Source organism: Dendropsophus ebraccatus, chromosome 4, assembly GCF_027789765.1.
Source record: "Dendropsophus ebraccatus isolate aDenEbr1 chromosome 4, aDenEbr1.pat, whole genome shotgun sequence".
In the NCBI taxonomy this organism is placed as follows: Eukaryota; Metazoa; Chordata; class Amphibia; order Anura; family Hylidae; genus Dendropsophus; species Dendropsophus ebraccatus.
In genome coordinates this window covers 16,180,672-16,205,276 of record NC_091457.1, presented here as the reverse complement: position 1 = coordinate 16,205,276, position 24,605 = coordinate 16,180,672, and the positions used below count along the sequence as shown (strand labels likewise).

General features: G+C 48.0%; 1 protein-coding gene across 2 annotated transcripts in view; it reads left to right on the top strand.

The window, feature by feature from the left end:
- Positions 1 to 24,605, top strand: part of PDHX (pyruvate dehydrogenase complex component X) — a 75,930-nt gene that overhangs the window by 11,855 nt on the left and 39,470 nt on the right. For both annotated transcript variants that reach the window (XM_069965161.1, XM_069965162.1), the window contains exons 3-4: positions 2,923 to 3,023; positions 22,488 to 22,687. In XM_069965161.1, the coding sequence (XP_069821262.1) occupies positions 2,923 to 3,023; positions 22,488 to 22,687 (301 nt within the window). The remainder of the gene's footprint in view (positions 1 to 2,922; positions 3,024 to 22,487; positions 22,688 to 24,605) is intronic.

Genomic DNA, 24,605 nt, shown 5'->3' with positions numbered 1-24,605 from the left:
CTAAAAGAGGGATTATCCAGAATTAGAAAAAGGCAAAAAGACAGCGCCTCTCTTGTCCCTCAGGTTGTGGGAGGTTTTACAATTCAGCTCCATTCACTTCAGTGGAACTGAGCTGTAATACTACTACTTGAAACTCAGTTCCATTGAAGTAAATAGAGCTTAAAGGGGTAGTGCGGTGGTAAACAATTATTCACAGAATAACACACATTACAAAGTTATACAACTCTGTAATGTATGTTATGTCTGTGAATGGCCCCCTTCCCCGTGTCCCCCCACCCCCGCCCGTGTACCCGGAAGTGTGGTGCGCTATACATACCTGTCACGTGCCGACTCGTCTCCGATCTTCAGTCAGCGATGTCGTCTTCGAATCCCTCCGTCCGTCCTGAGTGCCGGCCGCCCTGTGCTCAGCCAATGGTGGCTGAGCATCTGATGACGCTAAAGAGGGCGTCCGGCACTCAGTACGCTCAGAGGGATTCGGCCCGGCCGTCCGAAGACGACATCACTGACTGAAGATCGGAGACGAGTCGGCACGTGACAGGTATGTATAGCGCACCACACTTCCGGGTACACGGGCGGGGGTGGTGGGACACGGGGAAGGGGGCCATTCACAGACATAACATACATTACAAAGTTGTATAACTTTGTAATGTGTGTTATTCTGTGAATAATTGTTTACCGCCGCACTACCCCTTTAATTGCAAACCGCACCTAAACTGGAGACAACAGTAGGGGGAAAAGTGACCATGTTTTTGTAGCGCTGGATAACCCCTTTAATAATACACCAACCTCTTACAGGACATACAGCAGCTGATAAGTACTGGAATACTGGAGATGTTTACATAGAAGTAAATTACAAGTCTGTATAACTTTCTGAAACCAGTTGATTTGAAAGAAAAGATTTTCACTGGAGTACCCCTTTAAGTCTGAACAACCCCTTTAAATCAAGACCAGATATCAGTCAGATAAGAGAGCTAATTTGCATACCTTTTCCCATGTAGCATTGCCAGTAAGACTCCGAACACCAGCTGGGTCTCTTCAGGGAGAAACAGTACTGTATAAGCGACCAGCATCCTGCTCTGATGAGGGGCAGGGACCCCCCACATAGCTACCTACAGGTGGGGGTGGGATTGGGGCGACACGTCAGGTCCTACTTCAAGGCTCTTGTATAGATATAACGTTGACTTACAGGGTAACTACCTGTAGGTGGCAGTAAATGGAAAGGTCTGACAGGTTGCAAACACTAACATTTCTCTACATCTCTGCTTGCTGTCAATAAATTGGAGCAGTATACAGGCATCGCATTTGTCCCAGCTGAGGCTTTGCTACAATTGCATCCAGTCTATACAACACTATGAGAGATGATGAACACACTTAGTATATTAGTGCAGGTATATGGGCTCAAAGAGGATTGTTAGATGCATCAGTTCTTATTAGAAATACAACTTTTCCCCCCCAGTTGCCATTTGGTAACAATTTTGGTAGTAATATTACCTGCAGTCCTATGTAAAACCACCAGGATCCCACTGCAATAGCCGATTGCTCTTCAGTGGATTTAGTGTGGATGGATCTGTGAACAGCCAGCAGGGGGCAGTGTAACACAAAACAATCAGGAGACTCTTGTTTTGCTAGATTTTTTTTTTCTAATTACATTTTTAACCCCTTTCGCTCCGATTTTTTTCGCCACAGATGGAGATGCAGAAATGATGAAGAAGTCTGTTTCCAGAACAATAGCTTTCCATAAGGATCAATGGGTTCCCATTAATAATAATACTACCTCCTCTCTCCTCTACAGTATATGACTAATGGCCCCCATTACTGCACCCGGAAGGGTTGTCACCCAGCTTTCTATAGTGTCTGAATGGAAAACACACCTATGGGGGGAAATTTATCAAACGTGGTGTAAAGTGAAACTGGCTCAGTTGCCTCTAGCAACCAATCAGATTCCACCTTTCATTTCCCAAAGAATCTGTAAGGAATGAAAGGTGGAATCTGATTGGTTGCTAGGGGCAACTGGGCCAGTTTCACTTTACACCATGTTTGATAAATCTCCCCCATGGTTTGTAGATATGTCTGGGTGATGACCCTTGTAGGTGCGCTGTTTGCCTCCAATATTATTTTGTTAAAGGGGTTAGTAAAATATAGATGCTTTTTTCCTGAAACAGCGCCACCCATGTCCTCAGTTTGCATGCAGTTCTGCAGCTCAGTTTTATTTAAAGGGGTTATCCAGCGAAAATCTTTTTCTTTCAGATCAACTGGTTTCAGGAAGTTATATAGATCTGTAATTTACCTTTATTTAAAAATCTCAAGTCTTCCCATATGTATCAGCTGCTGTGTGTCCTGCAGGAAGTGGTGTATTCTCTCCAGTCTGACAAAGTGCTTTCTGCTGCCACCTCTGTCCATGTCAGAAACTGTCCAGAGCAGAAGAGGTTTTCTATGGGGATTTGCTGCTGCTCTGGACAGTTCCTGACATGGACAGAGGTGGCAGCAAAGAGCACTGTGTCAGACTGGAAAGAATATACCACTTCCTGCAGGACATACTGCAGCTGATAAGTACTGGAAGACTGTAGATATTTAAATAGAAGTAAATTACAAATCTAAATAACTTTCTAAAACCAGTTGATTTGGAGAAAAACGAAACAAAAACATTTCCGCAGGAGTACCCCATTAACTAAATTGAGCTGAATTGTAATACCACACACAACCTCAGGATAGGGGTGGTGCTGTTTTTGTATGAAAGTTGCAGTTTTTTCTATTTCTGGGTCACCCCTTTAAAGAGCTATTCCCATCTCATCATTATTTGGATATGCCATCATTTTATCATATTTTTCCAGCCGCGGACCCTTCATAGAGTTACCCTGCCTGATGTATATGATATAACACAGTCATGTTAACATCCACATGTACCTACTTGTTCTCCGGCAGGTGAGGTGGTGAACGCTGGAGATGCCCTGTGCGAAATCGAGACCGATAAGGCGGTGGTTACTATGGAATCTAATGAGGATGGAATCCTAGCTAAAATTATGGTAAGCCTCCCCCTCCCTCCTATTCCTAAAGGGCTTGTCCATTTTTGCTAGACAAGTCCCTCTACATATGCTGATAAGCAGGAAACCCCCAGTGATCGTCTCTCACCTGAAGAGGAACCCAGTTTCCCTGCAGCGCCACCACTGGTGACAATACACATTACGCTGTTCAACTCAATGGGGGAGATTTATCAAACATGGTGTAAAGTGACACAGGCTCAGTTGTCCCTAGCAACCAATCAGATTCCACCTTCAGAATAAAGACTAGGTAGCCGCTGGGGGTAATAAGAGGAGGGTCCTGAGTGGGATTGCTGCCATATTTTACCCCCATATATCAGAACCACAAAGGCTCCTGTCAGAATGGGCCTGCTAGCCTTTGCTTTCTAGTGACTGCTTCCCAGGCTTTGTCCCCTTTGTTTGCTGTGATGCCGCTCCGCATCGCTCCGTCATTGGAAAGCAGCACAATCCCATTGCTATTGTGATCGGCAGCGCATGAAGACTGTCTCACCGTGCCGGGATGCGGATTATGTGGCTGCTGCTATCGGCATAGTCACACATCTAAGCCCTGTCACCGGTGTATACAGCTCCCCGCTTACATGTAGTGTCCTCTTATCCACATAATGCCCCAATCTGTAGGATATAGAACCATACAAATCCCATTCCAGCCAGCGCCAGCTCAATACTGTCGAGGCCGGCCTAAAGCCCCTTACTGACTGCCTTCAAGGCGTCGGGAATATAGTGATATATTGTCCTGGATACCCAAAGAGAGCCGCAGGGATGAATGTGCGGGGAGGGCTGTGTGCGCTGCCATAGACAACTAGGCTTTATAATCTACCTTATAATGAGAGGGGCGGCCATTACCCAGGCTGCAAAGGGGCTGATGGTTTGTGTGTATTGTATAGGAGGAGGAAAGCATGGAGAAACATACCTGTCCATTATGGAGTCTGGTATAGAGAGAGATGGATGGGGGCTGTATGATTGATAGATAGATAGGAGACTGATAGATAGATAGGAGACTGATAGATAGATAGGAGACTGATAGATAGATAGGAGACTGATAGATAGATAGGAGACTGATAGATAGATAGGAGACAGATAGATAGATAGATAGATAGGAGACAGATAGATAGATAGGAGACAGATAGATAGATAGGAGACAGATAGATAGATAGGAGACAGATAGATAGATAGGAGACAGATAGATAGATAGGAGACAGATAGATAGATAGGAGACAGATAGATAGATAGGAGACAGATAGATAGATAGATAGATAGATAGATAGATAGGAGACAGATAGATAGATAGATAGATAGGAGACTGATAGATAGGAGACTGATAGATAGGAGACTGATAGATAGGAGACTGATAGATAGGAGACTGATAGATAGGAGACTGATAGATAGGAGACTGATAGATAGGAGACTGATAGATAGGAGACTGATAGATAGGAGACTGATAGATAGGAGACTGATAGATAGGAGACTGATAGATAGGAGACTGATAGATAGGAGACTGATAGATAGATAGATAGATAGGAGACTGATAGATAGGAGACTGATAGATAGGAGACTGATAGATAGGAGACTGATAGATAGGAGACTGATAGATAGGAGACTGATAGATAGGAGACTGATAGATAGGAGACTGATAGATAGGAGACTGATAGATAGGAGACTGATAGATAGGAGACTGATAGATAGGAGACTGATAGATAGGAGACTGATAGATAGGAGACTGATAGATAGGAGACTGATAGATAGGAGACTGATAGATAGGAGACTGATAGATAGGAGACTGATAGATAGGAGACTGATAGATAGGAGACTGATAGATAGGAGACTGATAGATAGGAGACTGATAGATAGGAGACTGATAGATAGGAGACTGATAGATAGGAGACTGATAGATAGGAGACTGATAGATAGGAGACTGATAGATAGGAGACTGATAGATAGGAGACTGATAGATAGGAGACTGATAGATAGGAGACTGATAGATAGGAGACTGATAGATAGGAGACAGATAGATAGGAGATAGATAGATAGGAGACTGATAGATAGATAGGAGACTGATAGATAGATAGGAGACTGATAGATAGATAGGAGACTGATAGATAGATAGGAGACTGATAGATAGATAGGAGACTGATAGATAGATAGGAGACTGATAGATAGATAGGAGACTGATAGATAGATAGATAGATAGGAGACTGATAGATAGGAGACTGATAGATAGGAGACTGATAGATAGGAGACTGATAGATAGGAGACTGATAGATAGGAGACTGATAGATACTGATCGCTGACACTTTTAGATGGACGTTCATCAGCCTGTGTAAAAGGGCCATGAGGTGTGGACAGCATGTTCCTCCAGTCCAGATGATTGATCGGGTTGAGATCTGGGGAATCTGGAGGCCGAGTCACTATGTTGATCCTCTTGCCCTGGTCAGTGTCTGCAGTGTAGCCCCTTTGGGTATTATCTATTACATACATTAGGGGGTCCTGCTGCTGTGAAGGGGGGGACTTGGTGTGTATAATGGTTAGGTAGGTGGTCGGTGTGTCACAGTAACATCCACATGATGCCAGGACACAGGGTCTCCAGCAGAACATCGCCCATCACACTGCCCCCCTCCCTCCATATTGTCTTCTTCCTATCCTGTAGACATCTCTTCTCCAGGTAAGTGAGGCACCTGCACCCGGCCGTCCATGTAATGTAATGTGACCCATCAGACCAGGCGCCTTCTCCCATTTCTCCGTACTCCAGTTCGGACGCTCATCGTAGACACTTGTGATGGTGAACATTGGCCATCATGGACACTCTGACTACTCAACCCCATATGTCCATGTCTAGACTCCTTTCTGTTATAGCCAGCGGAACGTTTTTCAGGAGTTTGCTTTACAGCAGCTCTTCTGTGTGACCAGACAGGTATCCATGAACTTTGGGCCCCCATGATGCTTTTCACATACAGGAAGCTTACCACAAGCCCGGCCGCCCTGTTGATGCTCGGACCCAGTCCTGTAGACATCACAGTCGCTCGTATCCTTACACTTGGCCATTTTGTCTGCTTCCAGCATAATCTCCAAGCCCTGACCGCTCGCGTGCTCCCAGGTATATTCCGCTGCTGACAGCCGCCATTGTGCTGATCTGTTATTCACCTGTCAGCCGTGTTACCCTTCTGGCTGATTGTGTAGATTTCCTGGATGGAAACCTCATGCGGGAGAGCCGCGGCCTCCATTATTCATGAGGACTTAGCCGGGCACATTGCACTGTTAGTAAACACGCCGGCTGTCAGTGGCGGGATAGTAGGAGGAATCCTCGCTCACACCATGTGACCGCCCTGTCTTTGCCCGGCATTGGCATCGGCAATCCTGATGTCCCCCGGGATGGGAGGCACTCGTCCTCACGTCCTGTTGTTTGACACTTGATGAAATATTTAGTAGAAGTCATCACATTACGGCGGCTGCGGTGTGCGTGTCGTCCAGGGTGTAAGCTGAGCTGTAAATGGAATCTAGGAAAGGATCTATTTATGTTTCTACAGTCTTTTCATTTTCATTTATTTTTATTGTGCTATTTTTCTGTAATACCTCCGTCCACCATCAGAGGCGCTGATGCCCAGCACTGGCAGTGTCAGCCACAGCAGTATCTCTTTGTACATTGGGCGGGCAGTGACTGTGGCAACGGGGACTCCTACTGACTGTACTGCTCTCTTTATCGGTCTCTTCTTCTTTACTCCCTCTCTCTTATCCTCTCTCTTTTCTCTCTCTCCCTCCCCCTCTCCCCCCTTCTTCTCACTCTTCATTTCTGTTACCCTCTCTGCCTTTCTCTTCTCTCTCTTTCTCTTCTTCTGTCTCTTTATCTCTTTTTTTTCTCTCTCTCCCTATGTTCCTCTCTTTCTCTCTCTCTCCCCAGCAGAAATGTTTAGTAACTCTCTCTTCTTTTTCTTTCCCCCTTTCTCTCTCTTACTTTTCATCCCTCTCTCTCTCTTTTCTTTCTCCCTCCCTCCCTCTTTCCCCAGAAGCAGTGTTTAGGGCCCTATTCCACCGGACGATTATCGTTCGCATAATCGTTAACGATTAACGATCTCAAACGACCGCTATTGCGAAAGACCTGAAAACGTTCACTCATTTCCATGGAACGATAATCATTACTTATGATCGTATTTGCGATCGTTTGTTCTTCGCTATTGCGTTCGTATCTACTGCGAAAGACCGAACGACGTCTTATTCAATGCGAACGATTTGCGAACGAGCAACGATAAAAATAGGTCCAGGTCTTATAAAGCGATCAACGATTTCTCGTTCGGTCGTTAATCGTTAACTGTATTTCAACCGAACGATTATCGTTTAGATTCGAACGATTTAGCGATAATCTGAACGATAATAGTCCGGTGGAATAGGGCCCTTAGTCCTCCCCTCGCTCTCTCTCCCTCCCTCTCCCTCCCTCCCTTCCCCTCTCTCTCTGTCTCTCCCTCCCACCACCCTCCCTCTATGTCTCTCCCTCCCACCACCCTCTCTCTATGTCTTTCCCTCTCTCCCTCCCTCCCTCTATGTCTCTCCCTCCCTCCCTCTATGTCTCTCCCTCCCTTCCCCCTCTCTCTCTGTCTCTCACTCACTCCTTCTCCCCTCTCTCTCTGTCTCTTCCTTCCTCCCCCCCCTCTCTCTCTCTGTCTCTCCCTCCCCCCTCTCTCTCTGTCTCTCACTCCCTCCCCCTCTCTCTCTGTCTCTTCCTTCCTCCCTCCCCCCTCTCTGTTTCTCCCTCCCCCTCTCTGTTTCTCCCTCCCCCCTCTCTCTCGGCCTCTCACTCCCTCCCCCTCTCTCTCTGTCTCTTCCTTCCTTCCTCCCTCCCCCCTCTCTCTGTCTCTCCCTCCCCCCTCCCTCTCTCTGTCTCTCCATCCCCCCCTCTCTCTCTCCCTCCCTTCCCCTCTCTCTCTCTCCCTCCCCCCTCTCTCTCGGTCTCTCACTCCCTCCCTCCCCCTCTCTCTCTGTCTCTTCCTTCCTCCCTCCCCCCTCTCTCTGTCTCTCCCTCTTTCTGTCTCTCCATCCCTCCCCCCCTCTCTGTCTCTCCCTCCCTCCCCCTCTCTGTCTCTCCCTCCCTCCCCCTCTCTGTCTCTCACTCCCTCTCCCTCTCTGTCTCTCCCTCCCCCTCTCTGTCTCTCCCTCCCTCCCCCTCTCTGTCTCTCCCTCCCTCCCCCTCTCTGTCTCTCCCTCCCTCCCCCTCTCTGTCTCTCCCTCCCTCCCCCTCTCTGTCTCTCACTCCCTCCCTCCCTCCCCCTCTCTGTCTCTCACTCCCTCTCCCTCTCTGTCTCTCACTCCCTCTCCCTCTCTGTCTCTCCCTCCCTCCCCCTCTCTGTCTCTCCCTCCCTCCCCCTCTCTGTCTCTCCCCCCTCCCTCCCCCCCTCCCTGTCTCTCCCTCCCTCCCTCTCCCTCTCTGTCTCTCCCTCCCTCCCCCTCTCTGTCTCTCCCTCCCTCCCCCTCTCTGTCTCTCCCTCCCTCCCCCTCTCTCTCTCCCCCCCCTCCCTGTCTCTCCCTCCCTCCCTCTCCCTCTCTGTCTCTCCCTCCCTCCCCCTCTCTGTCTCTCCCTCCCTCCCCCCCCTCCCTGTCTCTCCCTCCCTCCCCCCCCTGTCTCTCCCTCCCTCCCCCCCCCCTCCCTGTCTCTCCCTCCCTCCCCCCCCCTCCCTGTCTCTCCCTCCCTCCCCCCCCCCTCTCTGTCTCTCCCTCCCTCCCCCCCCCCTCTCTGTCTCTCCCTCCCTCCCTCCCCCCCTCCCTGTCTCTCTCTCCCTCCCCCCCTCCCTCCCCCCCCTCTCTGTCTCTCCCTCCCTCCCCCCCCCCCTCTCTGTCTCTCCCTCCCTCCCCCCTCTCTGTCTCTCCCTCCCTCCCCCCCCCTCTCTGTCTCTCCCTCCCTCCCCCCTCTCTGTCTCTCCCTCCCCCCCTCTCTGTCTCTCCCTCCCCCCCTCTCTGCCTCTCCCTCCCCCCCTCCCTGTCTCTCCCTCCCTCCCCCTCTCTGTCTCTCCCTCCCACCCCCCTCTCTCTCTCTCTCTCTCTCTCTCTCCCTCCCCCCATCTCTCTGTCTCTCCCTCCCCCTCTCTGTCTCTCCCTCCCCCTCTGTCTCTCCCTCCCTCCCTCCCCCCCTCTCTGTCTCTCCCCCCCCCTCTCTCTGTCTCTCCCTCCCACCCCCTCTCTGTCTCTCCCTCCCCCTCTCTCTCTCTCTCCCTCCCCCTGCCTCTCTCTCCCTCATCTCTCTTTCTTCCCTCCCTTTCCACCACTGTAGATGTGAAACATCACACACTTCCCATGTGAGGCAATGGGCTCTTGGTTTATTACCCTGGCCCTCTAGAGGGAGGGATGCTCTCTACAGCCGCTCTCTACTCTGATAGCTGAGGGGGTGACTGTGGAGCCCTGACTCTGTATAAGCAGATGCAGGTCCTTGCTGTTCTGGATATAAGGCATATTATGGAGAGAGCAATTTCAGGCACCGCTTTATTTGTGACACTTACAGGAGGTTAGGAAGGGGTGGTGGGTTGGTGTGCCCCCTAGTGGGCAGGCTGTATGATTCTGGGGTACAGGGTGTGACCCCTCTGCCTGTATCTACAATATATGAGAATATACAGGGCTCCAGATGTATCCTGACCTCCTCTCTCCTCCGTATTATATAATTCATGGCCTGTAATGAAAGCTACAGATCTTATTCGCTTCCCAGTGACATTTATTCATATTGCGCCGCAGATCCCGCCATCCCTCTCCCATATAAACCCTTTAAAAATGCATGCGCTTTCTTAAATAATTCAGCCCTGTGCAGCCGCGCGGCGCATTAAATGGGCCCGTCACATCCCATGATTTCCTGCTGTGAAATGCAATCCAGGATTCTTCATTAAAGAAACGTACCTGAGATTTGTTATTTACTTCTATTAAAACAATTTCAAGTCTTCCAGTACTTATCAGCTGCTGTATGTCCTGCATGAAGTGGTGTATTCTTTCCAGTCTGACACAGTGCTCTCTGCTGCCACCTCTGTCCATGTCAGGAACTGTCCAGAGTAGTATCAAATCCCCATAGAAAATCTCTCCTGCATGGTAGAATTACCTAATAAAAACATTGAACCAGAAAATCTCTCCTGCTCTGGACAGTTCCTGACATGGACAGTGGTGGCAGCAGAGAGCACTGTGTTAGGCTGGAAAGAATACACCACTTCCTGCAGGACGTACAGCAGCTGATAAGTACTGGAAGACTGGAGATTTTTTAATAGAAGTAAATTATAAATCTCTGGCACTTTCTGGTACCAATTGATATGAAAGAATTTTTTTTTTTTATGAACAACACCTTTAAGTTTAAAGAAAAAAAAAATGGTGGTTAGTGCAGCAGTTTGTTCTCCAGAGTTGCTCTTCATAGGGAGGGGAAGTTCTCTGCACTCTCCTCCTCTGCTTTTGTACACATCCACAGTCATGCATACATCATGTGAGTTTTCTGTGACCGATGGTCTATCCCTAGGATAGGGCATCCATTATTGAACAGTGGGGAGTCTTACCCCCTGGACACAGTGAAGGTGCCATAGCACTCTTAGACATCCCTTTTCTTTTGTCCTAGTGGCTGAACCTGGTACTGCAGCCGTGATCGGCTGTGCTGCATTACACCTGCCCCAACCTTTTATTCGTGTCATCTGGAAGGCGCTTTTTTTTCTCATGCACGCTCAGCTCAACATTGCATGCATATGTATAGGGACTCAGGGGAGATGGTTGTATTATGTGTCTGGCCAGAAATGGTCCTGGAGGATCCTATTAACATCTATGGCCAATCCATTTCATAACCTACAACACTTAAAGGGAATCTGTCACTAGGTCTATTCCACCTTAAATGAGGGCAGCACAAACTAGTGACAGAAATGCTGAACAGATCGGTGTATTTCTTACATCATTCTGTTCATCCGTTCTCCTAATATGCAGGAGAATAGGATTCTTGCCACACCCCTCTCCCCGCCCTCCAGCTGCTGATTGACAGGTGACTGCATATATACAGCATGGATAGATAACTGCCAATCAGCAGCTGGTGGGCGGAGTTTTCTGCTTCTCATGAATATCCAGGGCTACTGAGCTCATGCACATAATGGAAAGGACTACTTACTGTCCATGTTATTCAGGAGGAGATCTCTGGATCAGCTGTACAGAACAATGTAAGTGATACATCATTCTGTTTAGCTTCTCTGTCACTAGTTTATATTACCCTGAGATAGTCTTTTATATCAAGTCCTCAGAATTCTGATCACTGGGGACCCCAGCAGTCAGTGTCTCACTATCCAGACACCCTTGTTATATATATATATATATATATATATATATATATATATATATATGTATATATATACCCAAATGTTTGCCTCTGAGCTACCTACTGCTTCTTTACATTCCCCTTATAGGAATTCATGGGACCAGTCATCCCGATTCCACCTTACACATGTCAAAACTACAACTCCCATCATGCCTGGACAGCCAAAGCTTTAGCTTTGGCTGTCAAGGCATGATGGGAGTTGTAGTTTTGCAACAGACGGAGAGCCAAGGTTCCCTACCCCTGCTCTATCCTATAGGAGTACAATCCCTTTAAATGGACATTAGTATTAGAAGAGATGCTTCAGCTGTTCTGAATCAGATCTCAAAGGGTTAGTAATAACCCGACGTGTTTCTACGCTTTGCACATTTATGACTCAGAGCTGCCATAAACCTGGCAGAGCGATACTGAAATGTTTTGTGCCTTTTGTTGCTATTTGCAGATGTATCTCTATTATGTGAGATGCTGCCAGCGCTTCATGCTTTATTTTCATCTCTCCTATGTGGATGGGAATCGTACAGCGCCGGATCAGGAGGAGAGGGGGTCTCACTGTTATTTACCATTGGATAAGTCGCAGGCGGGGGTGGGGGGGTTGTGTCCTATTTTATAGACAGACACAGGAGTCTGCCATAGTTAGAAAGATTTTTTTCTTCCATATTTGCTAGCTGATCCCTGTGATCAGTATGTATACTAAGGACCTTTAGGGAGATTCATCAAAATTTGGATGTAACTCAGGATCAGTAATGTAATGTATGTACACAGTGACCCCACCAGCAGAATAGTGAGTGCAGCTCTAGGGTATAATACAGGATGTAACTCAGGATCAGTAATGTAACGTATGTACACAGTGACCCCACCAGCAGAATAGCAAGTGCAGCTCTGGAGTATAATACAGGGTGTAACTCAGGATCAGTGCGGGATCAGTAATGTAATGTATGTACACAGTGACCCCACCAGCAGAATAGTGAGTGCAGCTCTGGAGTATAATACAGGGTGTAACTCAGGATCAGTGCAGGATCAGTAATGTAATGTATGTACACAGTGACCTCACCAGCAGAATAGTGAGTGCAGCTCTGGAGTATAATACAGGATGTAACTAGGGATCAGTAATGTAATGTATGTACACAGTGACCCCACCAGCAGAATAGTGAGTGCAGATCTGAAGTATAATATAGTATGTAACTAAGGATCACTACAGGATAAGTAATGTAATGTATGTACACAGTGACCCCACCAGCAGAATAGTGAGTGCAGCTCTGGAGTATAATACAGGATGTAACTCAGGATCAGTACAGGATAAGTAATGTAATGTATGTACACAGTGACAACACCAGCAGAATAGTGAGTGCAGCTCTGCAGATGTAGATCTTATACAGACAAGTGGATGAACATAAGTACTTGGAGAACAAGGAGTTACAGAGTCTTTGTCAGCAGAAGAAAGCACGCCGTCTTATTTCCGACACCTCCACAAAGTGGCAACAGCTATTCTCATTCTCTTTCGTGCAGCGTTCCCGTTATTAAGCTACTCTGTATTATTGTTTGATATCATACAATGTGCGAAAGTTATCAGGAAAATCTAATTGTGTGAATAGACCTGACGCATCATTTTGCTGAGAACAATCCTGACTGGTCTGACACATGCAGAGCATATACATTAGCTTCAGGCCCCCTTCACACGTCCGGAAAAAACGTCCGGATTTCCTGATAGGATTTCCGGACCCATACACTTTAATTAGTCACGGACACCCTTCCAGATTTTTCTGGAATGGTGTCCGTTCCGGAAAATAGATCCGGAAAAAATAGGACATGTCCTAATTTTATCCGGAATTCCGGCCCGGACGCCCCCATAGAAGTCTATGGGAGCGCCGGAATCTCGGGCACTTTCCTGATGTACATGAGGAAAGTGCCCGTGATTCCGGATAGGTGAGAGCCCGCCGGCCCCCGCAACTACTGGCACCCCTGCCCCTCCCCCCGCCCCCCGCATGGACATCAGCACGGGCAGCCTCCCTCCCCCCCCCCTCCCTCCCCACCGCAAAGCAGCAGAGTTAAACATCCCCCCCGCCAGAACGAAAACTCCAATCACGCAGGCCATGATGGGAGTTGTAGTTCTGCAGCCTGTGGCCATCCAGGTTGCAGAGGTACAACTCCCATCATGCCTTGCTGACAGGCCATGATGGGAGTTGTAGTTCTGCAGCCTGTGGCCATCCAGGTTGCAGAAGTACAACTCCCATCATGCCTTGCTGACAGGCCATGATGGGAGTTGTAGTTCTGCAGCCTGCGGCCATCCAGGTTGCAGAAGTACAACTCCCATCATGCCTTGCTGACAGGCCATGATGGGAGTTGTAGTTCTGCAGCCTGTGGCCATCCAGGTACACTAGGGGCTGTGTGGGTACCTGTGATTTATGTTGGCATACTAGACCATCTCATCAGGAAATCCTGAAGGTTTTTCCTGATGGTAAAAACGGATTACTGTCAGGAAATCCTGATACTTTCCTGATGACATTTGAGGTCTCCTGATCAGGATTTCCTGACAGTAAAAACTGACACGGACGTGTGAATGGGGCCTCAGGATGTCTCCTCCGCTAGAAAGGATGCACTGTGGGTAAAGACCATACACATTAGTCAGCCAAGACTCCTACGCTTGGCGGGGTCTGTCTACATGGAGTCCATTTTACAACGTATACATGGTAACTGAATGCTGCATAGACCTTGATGTGGATGCCTGAAATACAGGATAGATGAATGGGACTATGAATACAGGATCTGACTACACGAGGTTTGTTTGTAGTCTGTTACCATAGAAACACGCAGAGTACAGAGTACTAAAAACGACTAGTTACTTTTTTTTGTAATTTCGTAGGTGATACAAGAGTTTGTGTGTGTGTGTATGTGTGTGTGTTGGGGGGGGGCAGGGTGTTAGAAAAAAAACCCAGCTACTTTCTTGCAGAAACAGCACCACCCCTTTCCTCAAGTTTTGTGTGGTATTAAAATTCAGCTCCGTTCACTTCAGTGGAACCGAGCAACAATACCGCACCCAGACTGAGGATGAGAGAGGCGCTGTTTCTGGAAGAAAGCCGTCAAGTGGTGAGAATTGTAGTTTTGGAGGGTCACAGGTTCCCCATCCAACTATAGGATAGGGATGGACAACCTTCAGCCCTCCAGCTGTTGCCAAACTACAATTCCCATCATGCCTGGACAGCCAAAGCTTCGCTTTGGCTGTCTAGGCATGATGGGAATTGTAGTTTAGCAACAGCTGGAGGGCTGTAGGTTGTGCATCCCTCCTATAGGATCAGCCTAATCTGTACACCTGTCATAGGAAAGCTTTCTCTTAGGATATATTGTTGTGTGACTGTCCCGTTCATCTGAATGGGGTTTGCAGAACTCGCTATTCCACAGTAAATAACCGGTTAACATCATATGCGTCATCTGTTTTTTGCATGACATGAATCCAGCTTGTCTTCCATTCACATTTACATCTATACATATGTATACAAAGCCCTTAAGAGAGATGTGATCCTTCTCCTCCTCCGCAGCTCCATATAGTTCTGGGTAAAATATAGACTTCTATTTTGCATTGTGAATAATGTAACACGGGGGGTTGGCTTCAGATCCCTGACCTTAAAGCTGGGGGGAAGGCCAATATGTAGCATACTACTTCTACTAATAATAGAAATCTACCAGTCATTCTTAAAGGGATAATCCCAGGATTAAAACATATAGGGGGAGATTTATCAAACATGGTGTAAAGTGAAACTGGCTCAGTTGCCCCTAGCAACCAATCAGATTCAACCTTTCATTTTTCGAAGAGTTTGTGGGGAATGAAAGGTGGAATCTGATTGGTTGCTAGGGGCAACTGAGCCAGTTCTACTTTACACCATGTCTGATAAATCTCCCCCCATACTCTGGATTGTTAATAAGTGATGGTCCCATTGATCATAAGAACATGCCATTCATTCATTGCCTTAACATGGGAAAAGGGTCAGGTGATCAGTGAGGGTCCCATTGGTCAGATACTTATCACCTATCCAATACACAGTAGATTTTTTAACTTTAGGATAATCCATTTATAGGGAATCTGCCAGTTCTACATCCTGATCAGAGCTCAGGTGTCAAGTAGGCGGTGCTGAACTGCAGCATGTATGCCTCCCCTGCTTTGACTGTTTGAGCACTGTATGTCAATCACTTAAAGAGGACACGTCACTCCCTGTGCCGGGGCAGAGCCTGGCCGGCCCCCCGGTGGAGAACCTTATACTTACCCCGTGCACAAAGTCCTGCTCCTGGACCCGTTCCCGTTGCCGAGATATTGCTGTCAGAGCCGCCATTCTCTATGAACGTCGGACTCATCTCTGATGAGTGTGGGCTGGGTTTCCGACGCCGATATCTCGGCAATGGGAGCGCGTCCAGGAGCTGGACTTCGTGCACAGGGTAAGTAAAAGGGGCTCCACCGGGAGGTCGGCCGGGCTCTGCCCCGACACGGGGGGTGACAGGTTCCCTTTAAAGAGCGTCTGTCAGCAGGTTTATGGTGTCCTATCTCAGGGTAGCATAAACTAGTGACAATGAAGCTGAACAGAATGATGTATCACTTATATTGTTCTGTGTAGCTTATCAAGAGATCTCCTCCTGAATAACATGGACAATTATGTGCATGAGCTTAGTAGCCCTGGATATTCATGAGAAGCAGAAAACTCTGCCCACTGGCTGCTGATTGGCAGTTATCTGTCCATGCTGTGTATAGGCAGTCAGCTGTCAATCAGCTGCTGGAGGGCGGGGGCAGAGGTGTGGCAAGAATCCTATTCTCCTGCATATTAGGAGAACGGCTGAAAAGAATGATGTAAGTAATACACCAATCTGTTCAGCATTTCTGTCACTAGTTTATTCTGCCCACATTTAAGACAGCTTAAACCTAGTGACGGATTCCCTTAAAGCATGGGTCTCAAACTCAATTTACCCGGGGGCCGCTGGAGGTAGAGTCTGGGTGAGGCTGGGCCGCATCAGGTTTTCCACAAGAAGGGGACTGGGGGGAGCTGGGAGGTGACACAGGGGACTGGGGGGAGGAGAGGGTGACACAGGGGACTGGGGGTCTCCGAGAGGGGACTGGGGGTCTCCGAGAGGGGACTGGGGGTCTCCGAGAGGAGACTGGGGGTCTCCGAGAGGGGACTGGGGGTGACACAGGGGACTGGGGGGAGCAGGGGTGACAGAGGGGAGCTGGGGGGAGCCGGGGGTGACAGAGGGGAGCTGGAGGGTGACACAGGGGACTGGGGGTGACACAGGGGACTGGGGGTCACAGAGGGGACTGGGGGGAGCTGAGCACACACCCCTCCTCCTCCTCCTCCTCCTCTCACCCCCGCCACCGGCGCTCTCCTCTCAGCCGCACATGCAGCTCCTCGATCTCTGGAGGAGGAGGCCGCAGGGACTGCAGGGTGAAGTGATCGCATCACTGCAAGTCCTGGGGCTGTAAAGCAGGATCGGGGGTCTGCACTGCATCCTTACAGTCCCCGCGGCCTCCTCCAGAGACCGGGGAGCTGCATGTGCGGCAGGGACGCTAGGGGGCGGCTGCTCTGCTAGGCGGCTGTAGGCCCCTGCACCGCTCACCTGCCCCGCACCGCTGCCGCACACCTCCCCTCCCACCACCACCACCGCCGCCCACCTCTCCGTCGTCTTCGGGAGGCCGACCGAACAGCTGCAGCCGTCCCTGATGTCGGCCCCCCTCTGCCGCGTCATCATAAAGTTAAGCTCAGCCAATCGTGGCTGAGCAGCTGATGAGGGCCGCACTTACAGGAAAGCTACCATTGAGGTGGGAGCCGCAAACAAGTGTCCCGAGGGCCGCAAGTTTGAGACCCCTGCCTTAAAGGAAGGAAGACGTTCATGCCATGCACCACCTCCATGATTTAGACATGACCGATTTGCTTCAAGGTGCCCATACACATGAGAATGGTTAACCAAAGTGGCAAGATAGTGTTCAAGCAAACTCTTGTTCAGCTATCTCTTCCATTTCCCCCTTACAAATGCATCCACGGCTCAGCCAATGGGAAAAGGAGGGAAGTTGCTGCCAGACACCTTTGGACAAAACATTTGAGCAGCTCCGTGTCTTGAGTGGTAAGCTTACTGTATACACATGAGATGGTTGACCGATCCTGATAGTTGGCCAGTGGTTATCTAATGTATGTGGCCTACCTTATGTATATGAAGAACTAAAACAGGCCGTGTCAGGGAATGAAGGATCAAGTATGTTGGGTCTGGTACATAGCATTGAGAACACATGCACACCCAACTGAATGAAGCATGCACATGCATAGGGGTCCAGGAGAAATGCCTTTTCCCATCTCTGGCTAGCCGAGGGGCTGATGAATAGAAATCCCTACATTTCCATTCTATGGATGCAGAAGCCCTATAAGTGATATAGATTTTTGGTATATGATCCCACAATGACATGCAGAAGCTCCCTTCTCCATATCACAGGAAGACATCCGGCTATACAGAGAAAAGCCGCTCTCCCGGGAAGGATTCTCTTTAAGCCATTACAGCCATCTTCTTCTTCATACGTTTTTTTACTGCAGCTTTTTATGATTTTCTGTCTTATTGATCACTTGTGTGAATCCTCGGCTGGTGTCAGCGGGTCAATAGCCGCTATTCATCAGATCTCTTCTCGCAGGCAAACAGCAGGACGATCGATAGTCTCATTTAGTGTGTGTGAGATTCAGGCGGCTGATCTTCTCTCGGCAGACAATCGCTGCACTCTGCTTCTTTCCCTGTGTGAAGACGGCGGCAACGGTCAGACCCCCCCCCCCTCACCGAGCGCGGAAGATACTTCTCTGTGGGCTCTAATTGTGTTAGCGAATCTATTGGGTGAATATTTTCCTTTGCACGGCGGTCGGCACAGAGCAGCTTTGTCCGGTGGACAACGTGAGATCATTACGGCCTCATTGAATATGGCCACAGGACTATTACTATAGGGTTTCTGTTGCTAGGACTGCTGCACCTCACCTGGTGGAATGGGGGGTCATGCCAGCTTCACCTGGTCAATATTAAGGTCTAATATGCAAACCCTGGCATATCAGTGCTTCCATTCTCAAATGTACTTCTCCATCAGTCTTCTCCCATAAGAACTATCAGTCAGTGACTTCACCATAGTCCTCTGTCTTGGGGTCACCTTTCATTCCACTGTCTTTCAAACCACTCATGGAAACCCTTACCACCTCCTGCCGCCTCAACCTTGAAAACATTTGATGACGTAATGCCAACACCTTCATCCTCTCCCTCCTGAAGTACGACTACACTCTCTTCTGTAGCCTTCCATGTAAAGGTCCACATAGTTGTTTGAGTCCACAGCTTAATGCATATACACGTATAAGGTCTGGTGAGGGGAAGGGTTGTTGGTTTCTCTTCCCTCTTCTCGTCCCTCCATCTGTTATATGTATCTAGTTGGTTCATAAATGATGGTTAGCCGGCCATATATGTTTGAATGGAAATATGGGTAGAGTAGACTAAATAGTCATGTTAAGTGATGTCCTACATAGCTTTTATAAATCCACACCATAGTAATATTCTACAGTTGGGTCATTCATATATTACAAGGTATGTAAATATATTGAACTTAATGTATTCACTTCATAGCTAGACCTACAGTAACAGAGTTGGTGTATCGACATGTAGAGGGGGCCAAACATAGGCTGTGCTCCTTCTTCTCATATGTTTTGTTCCCCTTAGGCTGCTCTCCTTCGACTCATAGGGTAATCTCACCACCTCCTCGCAGACCATACCCACCTCACCCTCTTATACTGTGCTTTCCTCCTCTTCATAGGCTGTGCTTTCCTCCTCTTCCTTAGCCATGCCCATTTTCTCCTAATATGCTTTGCTTCTCCTCCTTATAAGCCATGTCCACCTCCTCATAGACCATTTTCTTCTGCTCCTCATAGCCCTTTCCCACCTCCTTCTCATAAGCCTTGCCCGCCTCCTCCTCATAGGCCTTGCCCACCTCCTCCTCATAGGCTGTGCTCCTCGTCATATGCCATGCTTCTCCTCCTCTTAGGCTGCCCTCCTCCTCCTCCTCATGGGCTGTGCCCTCCTCCTCTTCATAGGCTGCTTTTCTCCTCCTCATAGGCTATGTTCTCCACCTCCTCATTGGCTGCTCTCCTGCTCCCCTTCCTCGTAGGCCGTGCTTTCCTCCTCCTCGTAGGCTGTGCTCTCTTCCTCCTCATAGGCTGTTCTCTCCTCCTCCTCATAGGCCGCACTCTTCCTCCTCATATGCTTTATTCTCTTCCTTCTCATAGGCTGTGCTCTCCTCCTCCTCGTAGACCACGCTCTTCCTCCTCCATAGGCTGTGCTCTCCTCCTCCTCCTCATAGGCTGTGCTCTCCTCCTCCTCCTCATAGGCTGTGCTCTCCTCCTCCTCCTTATAGGCTGTGCTCTCCTCCTTCTCATAGGCTGTGCTCTCCTCCTCCTCATAGGCTGTGCTCTCTTCCTCCTCCTCCTCATAGGCCGTGCTCTCTTCCTCCTCCTCCTCATAGGCTGCGCTCTCCTCCTCCTCATAGGCCGCGCTCTCCTCCTCCTCCTCCTCCTCATAGGCCATGCTCTCCTCCCCTTCATATGTTGTGCTCTCCTCCTCCTCATAGGCCATGCTCTCCTCCCCCTCATAGGCCGCGCTCTCTTCCTCCTCATAGGCCGTATTCTCCTCCTCCTCATAGGCCGCGCTCTCCTCCTCCTCATAGGCTGTATTCTCCTCCTCCTCATAGGCCATGCTCTCCTCCCCCTCATAGGCCGCGCTCTCCTCCTCCTCATAGGCTGTATTGTCCGCCTCCTAATAGGCCACGCTCCTCCTCCTCAGAGGCCGCGCTCTCCTCCTCCTCATAGGCTGTATTCTCCGCCTCCTAATAGGCCACGCTCCTCCTCCTCAGAGGCCGCGCTCTCCTCCTCCTCATAGGCTGTTCTGAAATGTTTTTTTTCCCCTCTATGATTTTTGTAAAAGCATTGCCAAAACATCATAGTTTTTCCAAAATTGTGTCAACACAGCCAAAGTTTACACAATCTCTGAAAGGTGCGCGGCAGTATTAGGCCCTGTTCCGATGTGGTCTATTTGCTATGGATTTGCAGTGCTCATTCTTAAACGTAAATCTACAGCAATTTACTGTACAGGGAATAATGGGATTTGGAATTTTGCAATAGCTGAAGAGCCACAGGTTGGGGATCACTGATGTGAGGCATGGACAGACCAGGTCAGCCAGAACACAGTATCTTCTTATTATTATTATTTTTTTATGGGTGGGGAGTTGAAGACCTGATAATGGCATCTGAATGTTTAGCAGTTTTTCATGTGAAATCTACAATTATACATTCAGCAATAACATCTGTGATTACCCTGTGCGATTTGCGTCACGCCAGAGATTTTAACCAGAAAAACCTATAATTTCATTTTGACAAGCTTTGCATCTCAGGAATTAAAGGGCCCCAAAAATAGCTGCGTGGGCTGTCATGCGGCCTGCGCCGCCTTTTTCTTCTTTCTCCTTTATCGTTTTTGTTTCACAATATTTGGATAAATCGCTTCCATTCAAATTCAGAGAAAAAAAATAATAATAAAAAGCTATTTTCGTATGACAATGTTAGAAAATTGCACCAAGCCTCCCTTCTGTAGAAAAGCTGAGATGTTGGGGATTGTTTTTTGTTCGGATGATGAATACGCGGCTTCTAATGCATCAGATAAGAGGACGAGATTCATAGAACCGGGGGGCGCGGCGTCAGGGAAGGAAGTCATAGAATGAAAAGAATAATTTTGTTTACGGGTGCAGATCAATGAAGATGGAAAACATCACAGCTCGGGAAAAACTTTTCGCCATCATATAGGCGACTTTACCGGGAACTTTTTGGTGATCAGCCAGTTGGATCTTGGGTTCAAATAAAAAAAATGTTTTGGTCGCATGTTGCGGTAGTTGTGCAGCCGATATCAATGAATTTAAGGTTAATCTGTATTGCCCGGACAAACTGCCCCCCAAACTGTCGGTACCGTTTTGATGTCCTCTTCAGGGCATGCACGGTCCGGGGTCTGTCTGTCTGTCTCTTGTCTCTTATTCCGGCAGCAAGGTAGAGTCTAGGCCTGCAGTGCCTCTCACCACGTCTTTCTCCTTTTTTGGCACACCCGCGCTGGATGAAGGCGGGGAGAGAGGTGCTGCAGGCCTAGGGCATGGAATCTCTAGGCCACGCCTTATTGACACACCACCGCACCACCAGAATAAGAGTTGTTTTTCCCAGACTCCAAGACTGGACATGCCATGATAAGGACATTAAAACTGTATTGGGGGTTTGGGGGGGGGGGGGGGCTGTCCGAGCTTTACAGATTCACTTAAAAGGTCGCACAATTGAGCCTTGTAAGGACTTTGGAAATGAGTGTGGATTAGCGATGGCCGATCAGTGTAAAAGAGCCCTTATTTATTTTATGTGAATAGGCAATAACTTTGCATCTTGGGATAATCCCTTTAAATTTGACCTAACCCACCAAATTGAATGGGATCGGCCAACCATCTAATGCTTGGATGATAAGATGTTGGAAAAGAGAATGGTCGGGCATGTTGGGTTTCAACACAACATGAAGAACATCTGTACTCAATGGTCATAATTAGTGTTGAGCGGACTTGGGGAAACTATCCGGGTTCGGCAACTTCTCTGAACCTGAGCGCTTGACTCCTTTGAGAAGTTGGATGCCGCCATAGGGAGTTCTTGAAAACATGGGTACAACCTATGGCTGTATCCATGTTTTCTGACATTCCTATGGCGGCCTCCAACTTCTCCTAACGCTGGGAATCAAATGCCAAGCATTCAAGTTCTGAGAGGTTGCTGACCCTACACAGTTTCCTCACATCCACACAACACTAGTCGTAACATGTACTGGTAAGGTAGGCAGTAAGTAAAGTTGATGGTTTTTCATACTCGTCACCATATTTGATGGGCGTTGAGAAGAGCCGCCCAATAGATATTTTAGGATCTCCAGATGTTGCTCCTAAATTGTTACTCGTTGCCCCAGACAGTGGGTAAAGAGCTTCAGTAGCTTCCAACTAGAGTAGGTTGGAGTCTTTCTTGGTAGCCCTAAACCATGTTTCAGAGGGGATGGGGAAGTTTAGCAGTTCCTCAGTAGCTCCTCATGTCATCAATGTTGTTTTCTGACAGATTCAAGAAGGCAGCAGGAACATCCGGCTTGGATCCTTGATCGCCCTTATGGTGGAGGAAGGACAGGACTGGACACAGGCAGAGATACCAAGTGTTCAGAGCTCCCCTCCACCAGGTACCACCACTACTACCACCACCGTAGCCACAACCGATGCCACAATACCACCACAGAAGGCCCCAGCCCAGCCTGGAAAACTTGGGTAAGGGTCCTTTTGATGAATAATGTATAAGAGCCTATTACACAGCTGGATAATCATTTAGCTAGGGCTGCACAGACATTGTTAGCGATGTCCGTGCAGCCCTTGCCCTAAACTGTTATACATTACTTCTTCACGCTCCCGGTGTTGTTCTGCCCTCTGCTCGCTTCCCAGAGCCGCCACTGTAGCTTCAGAGCAGTCTCTGAATTGACAGGGCAGTCAGCCAATCACTGTCCGGGACCGCTGTGACTGCTCTGAAGCTACAGGGGCAGCTCCGGGAAGCAAGCAGAGGGCAGAAGAACAACAGGAGCGTGGAGAGGTAATGTGTACAGTTCTCACAATCGTCGGACGTGCATCGCTAATACACGTTGCGATGCATGGTCAGCAGGCAATGACTGAAGGTCAGGACCAAAAGACACGATCAGCCGATGATCGGTGTCATCGGCTTATCGTCTCTATTACGGATCGGCCTGATTGGGCTGATTATCGCTCCGTGTAATAGAGCCCTACGACCTTGACTTTTTTTTTTTGTTTTTGTTTCTTGGTCATTTGAGAAAATTTTTCATATTATAACTGAGGAATTGTAGGATTTCCCTGTGTTTTGCCAGAATAGAATGTGTAGTGAGGCTTCTCCGGCTGGATTAGTGATGTAGCTGACAGGTCTTTCGTTGTCCACCTCCCCCCATCTGAAACAAAGACATAAAAAAACATCATTATAAACAATGTATTCCAGTTTACCTTTAGGCCAAATTCAGAAGGCTGGACCACAATAATTTATTGCTAGCTGTAGCGGCAGCAGATTGGCATTGATCGCTCACGCTACAGCATGGATGAGAGGAAATACATCATGAGGGCATTGCGTAGCTACTGTATCTGTATGCGACAGGAACCCATCAGGACAATACAGAACGGAATATATGCGGTTGATATTGCAAATTAAAAATTGCAGAAATACAATGTGACCTCTCTGGTGAGACAGAGCGACCTTTAGTCACTGGCTTCAGCCTAAGATTCCAGACAAGGAACGCCCGTTCCTCTTTTTTTATTTTTTATTTTTTTAAATTTCCACCCTGATAGCGATCAGGGCGGGTCACGGAGAGCCATGTACTTTCACAGCGCCAACTAAGGGGCGGGGTTGACACACTCTTACTCACCTGTGACCGTGACATCATCAGCAGACATCACATGACCCAAAGATTCTCTAGTGAATTCGTTCTTATCTCTTATTCACTTTAATTACCTTGAAACAAGGTCAGTGATTTCAGATGTACAAACTAAGTAAGATAGCCGTCAGCCAAATGTGATGACTATTCAGACGCTCGTTCTGCCGACAGCTGTCTACGGTGGATGGGTTATTTGAGGTCAAGATTTAATCCTTAAAGGGTTATCCCATGAGTCCTTTTATAGTTTATACTTGTAATTTGTAATGTTTCTAGCATAAAAATAAAGTTTTTTTTTGTTCCTTCCATGTGTCCCCCTTTGTGTTTCTTCGAGGACAAGCTTTGAAGAAAATCTGTCTGTTTCTTCTTCTGGTAGCCGACCATATAGTCACTATGATTTTCATATCAAAAGTCCTAAAAAAAGAAGCTTATGTTATAGTATATTATAAAAAGACTGTTTTAACTACATTAAAGGAGAAGTCTGGCCAAAATTTTTTATTAAGGTATTGTATTGTCCCCCAAAAGTTATACAAATCACCAATATACACTTATTACGGGAAATGCTTATAAAGTGCTTTATTCCCTGCACTTACTACTGCATCAAGGCTTCACTTCCAGGATAACATGGTGATGTCACTTCCTGGATAACATGGTGATGTCACTTCCTGGATAACATGGTGATGTCACTTCCTGGATAACATGGTGATGTCACTTCCTGGATAACATGGTGATGTCACTTCCCGGATAACATGGTGATGTCA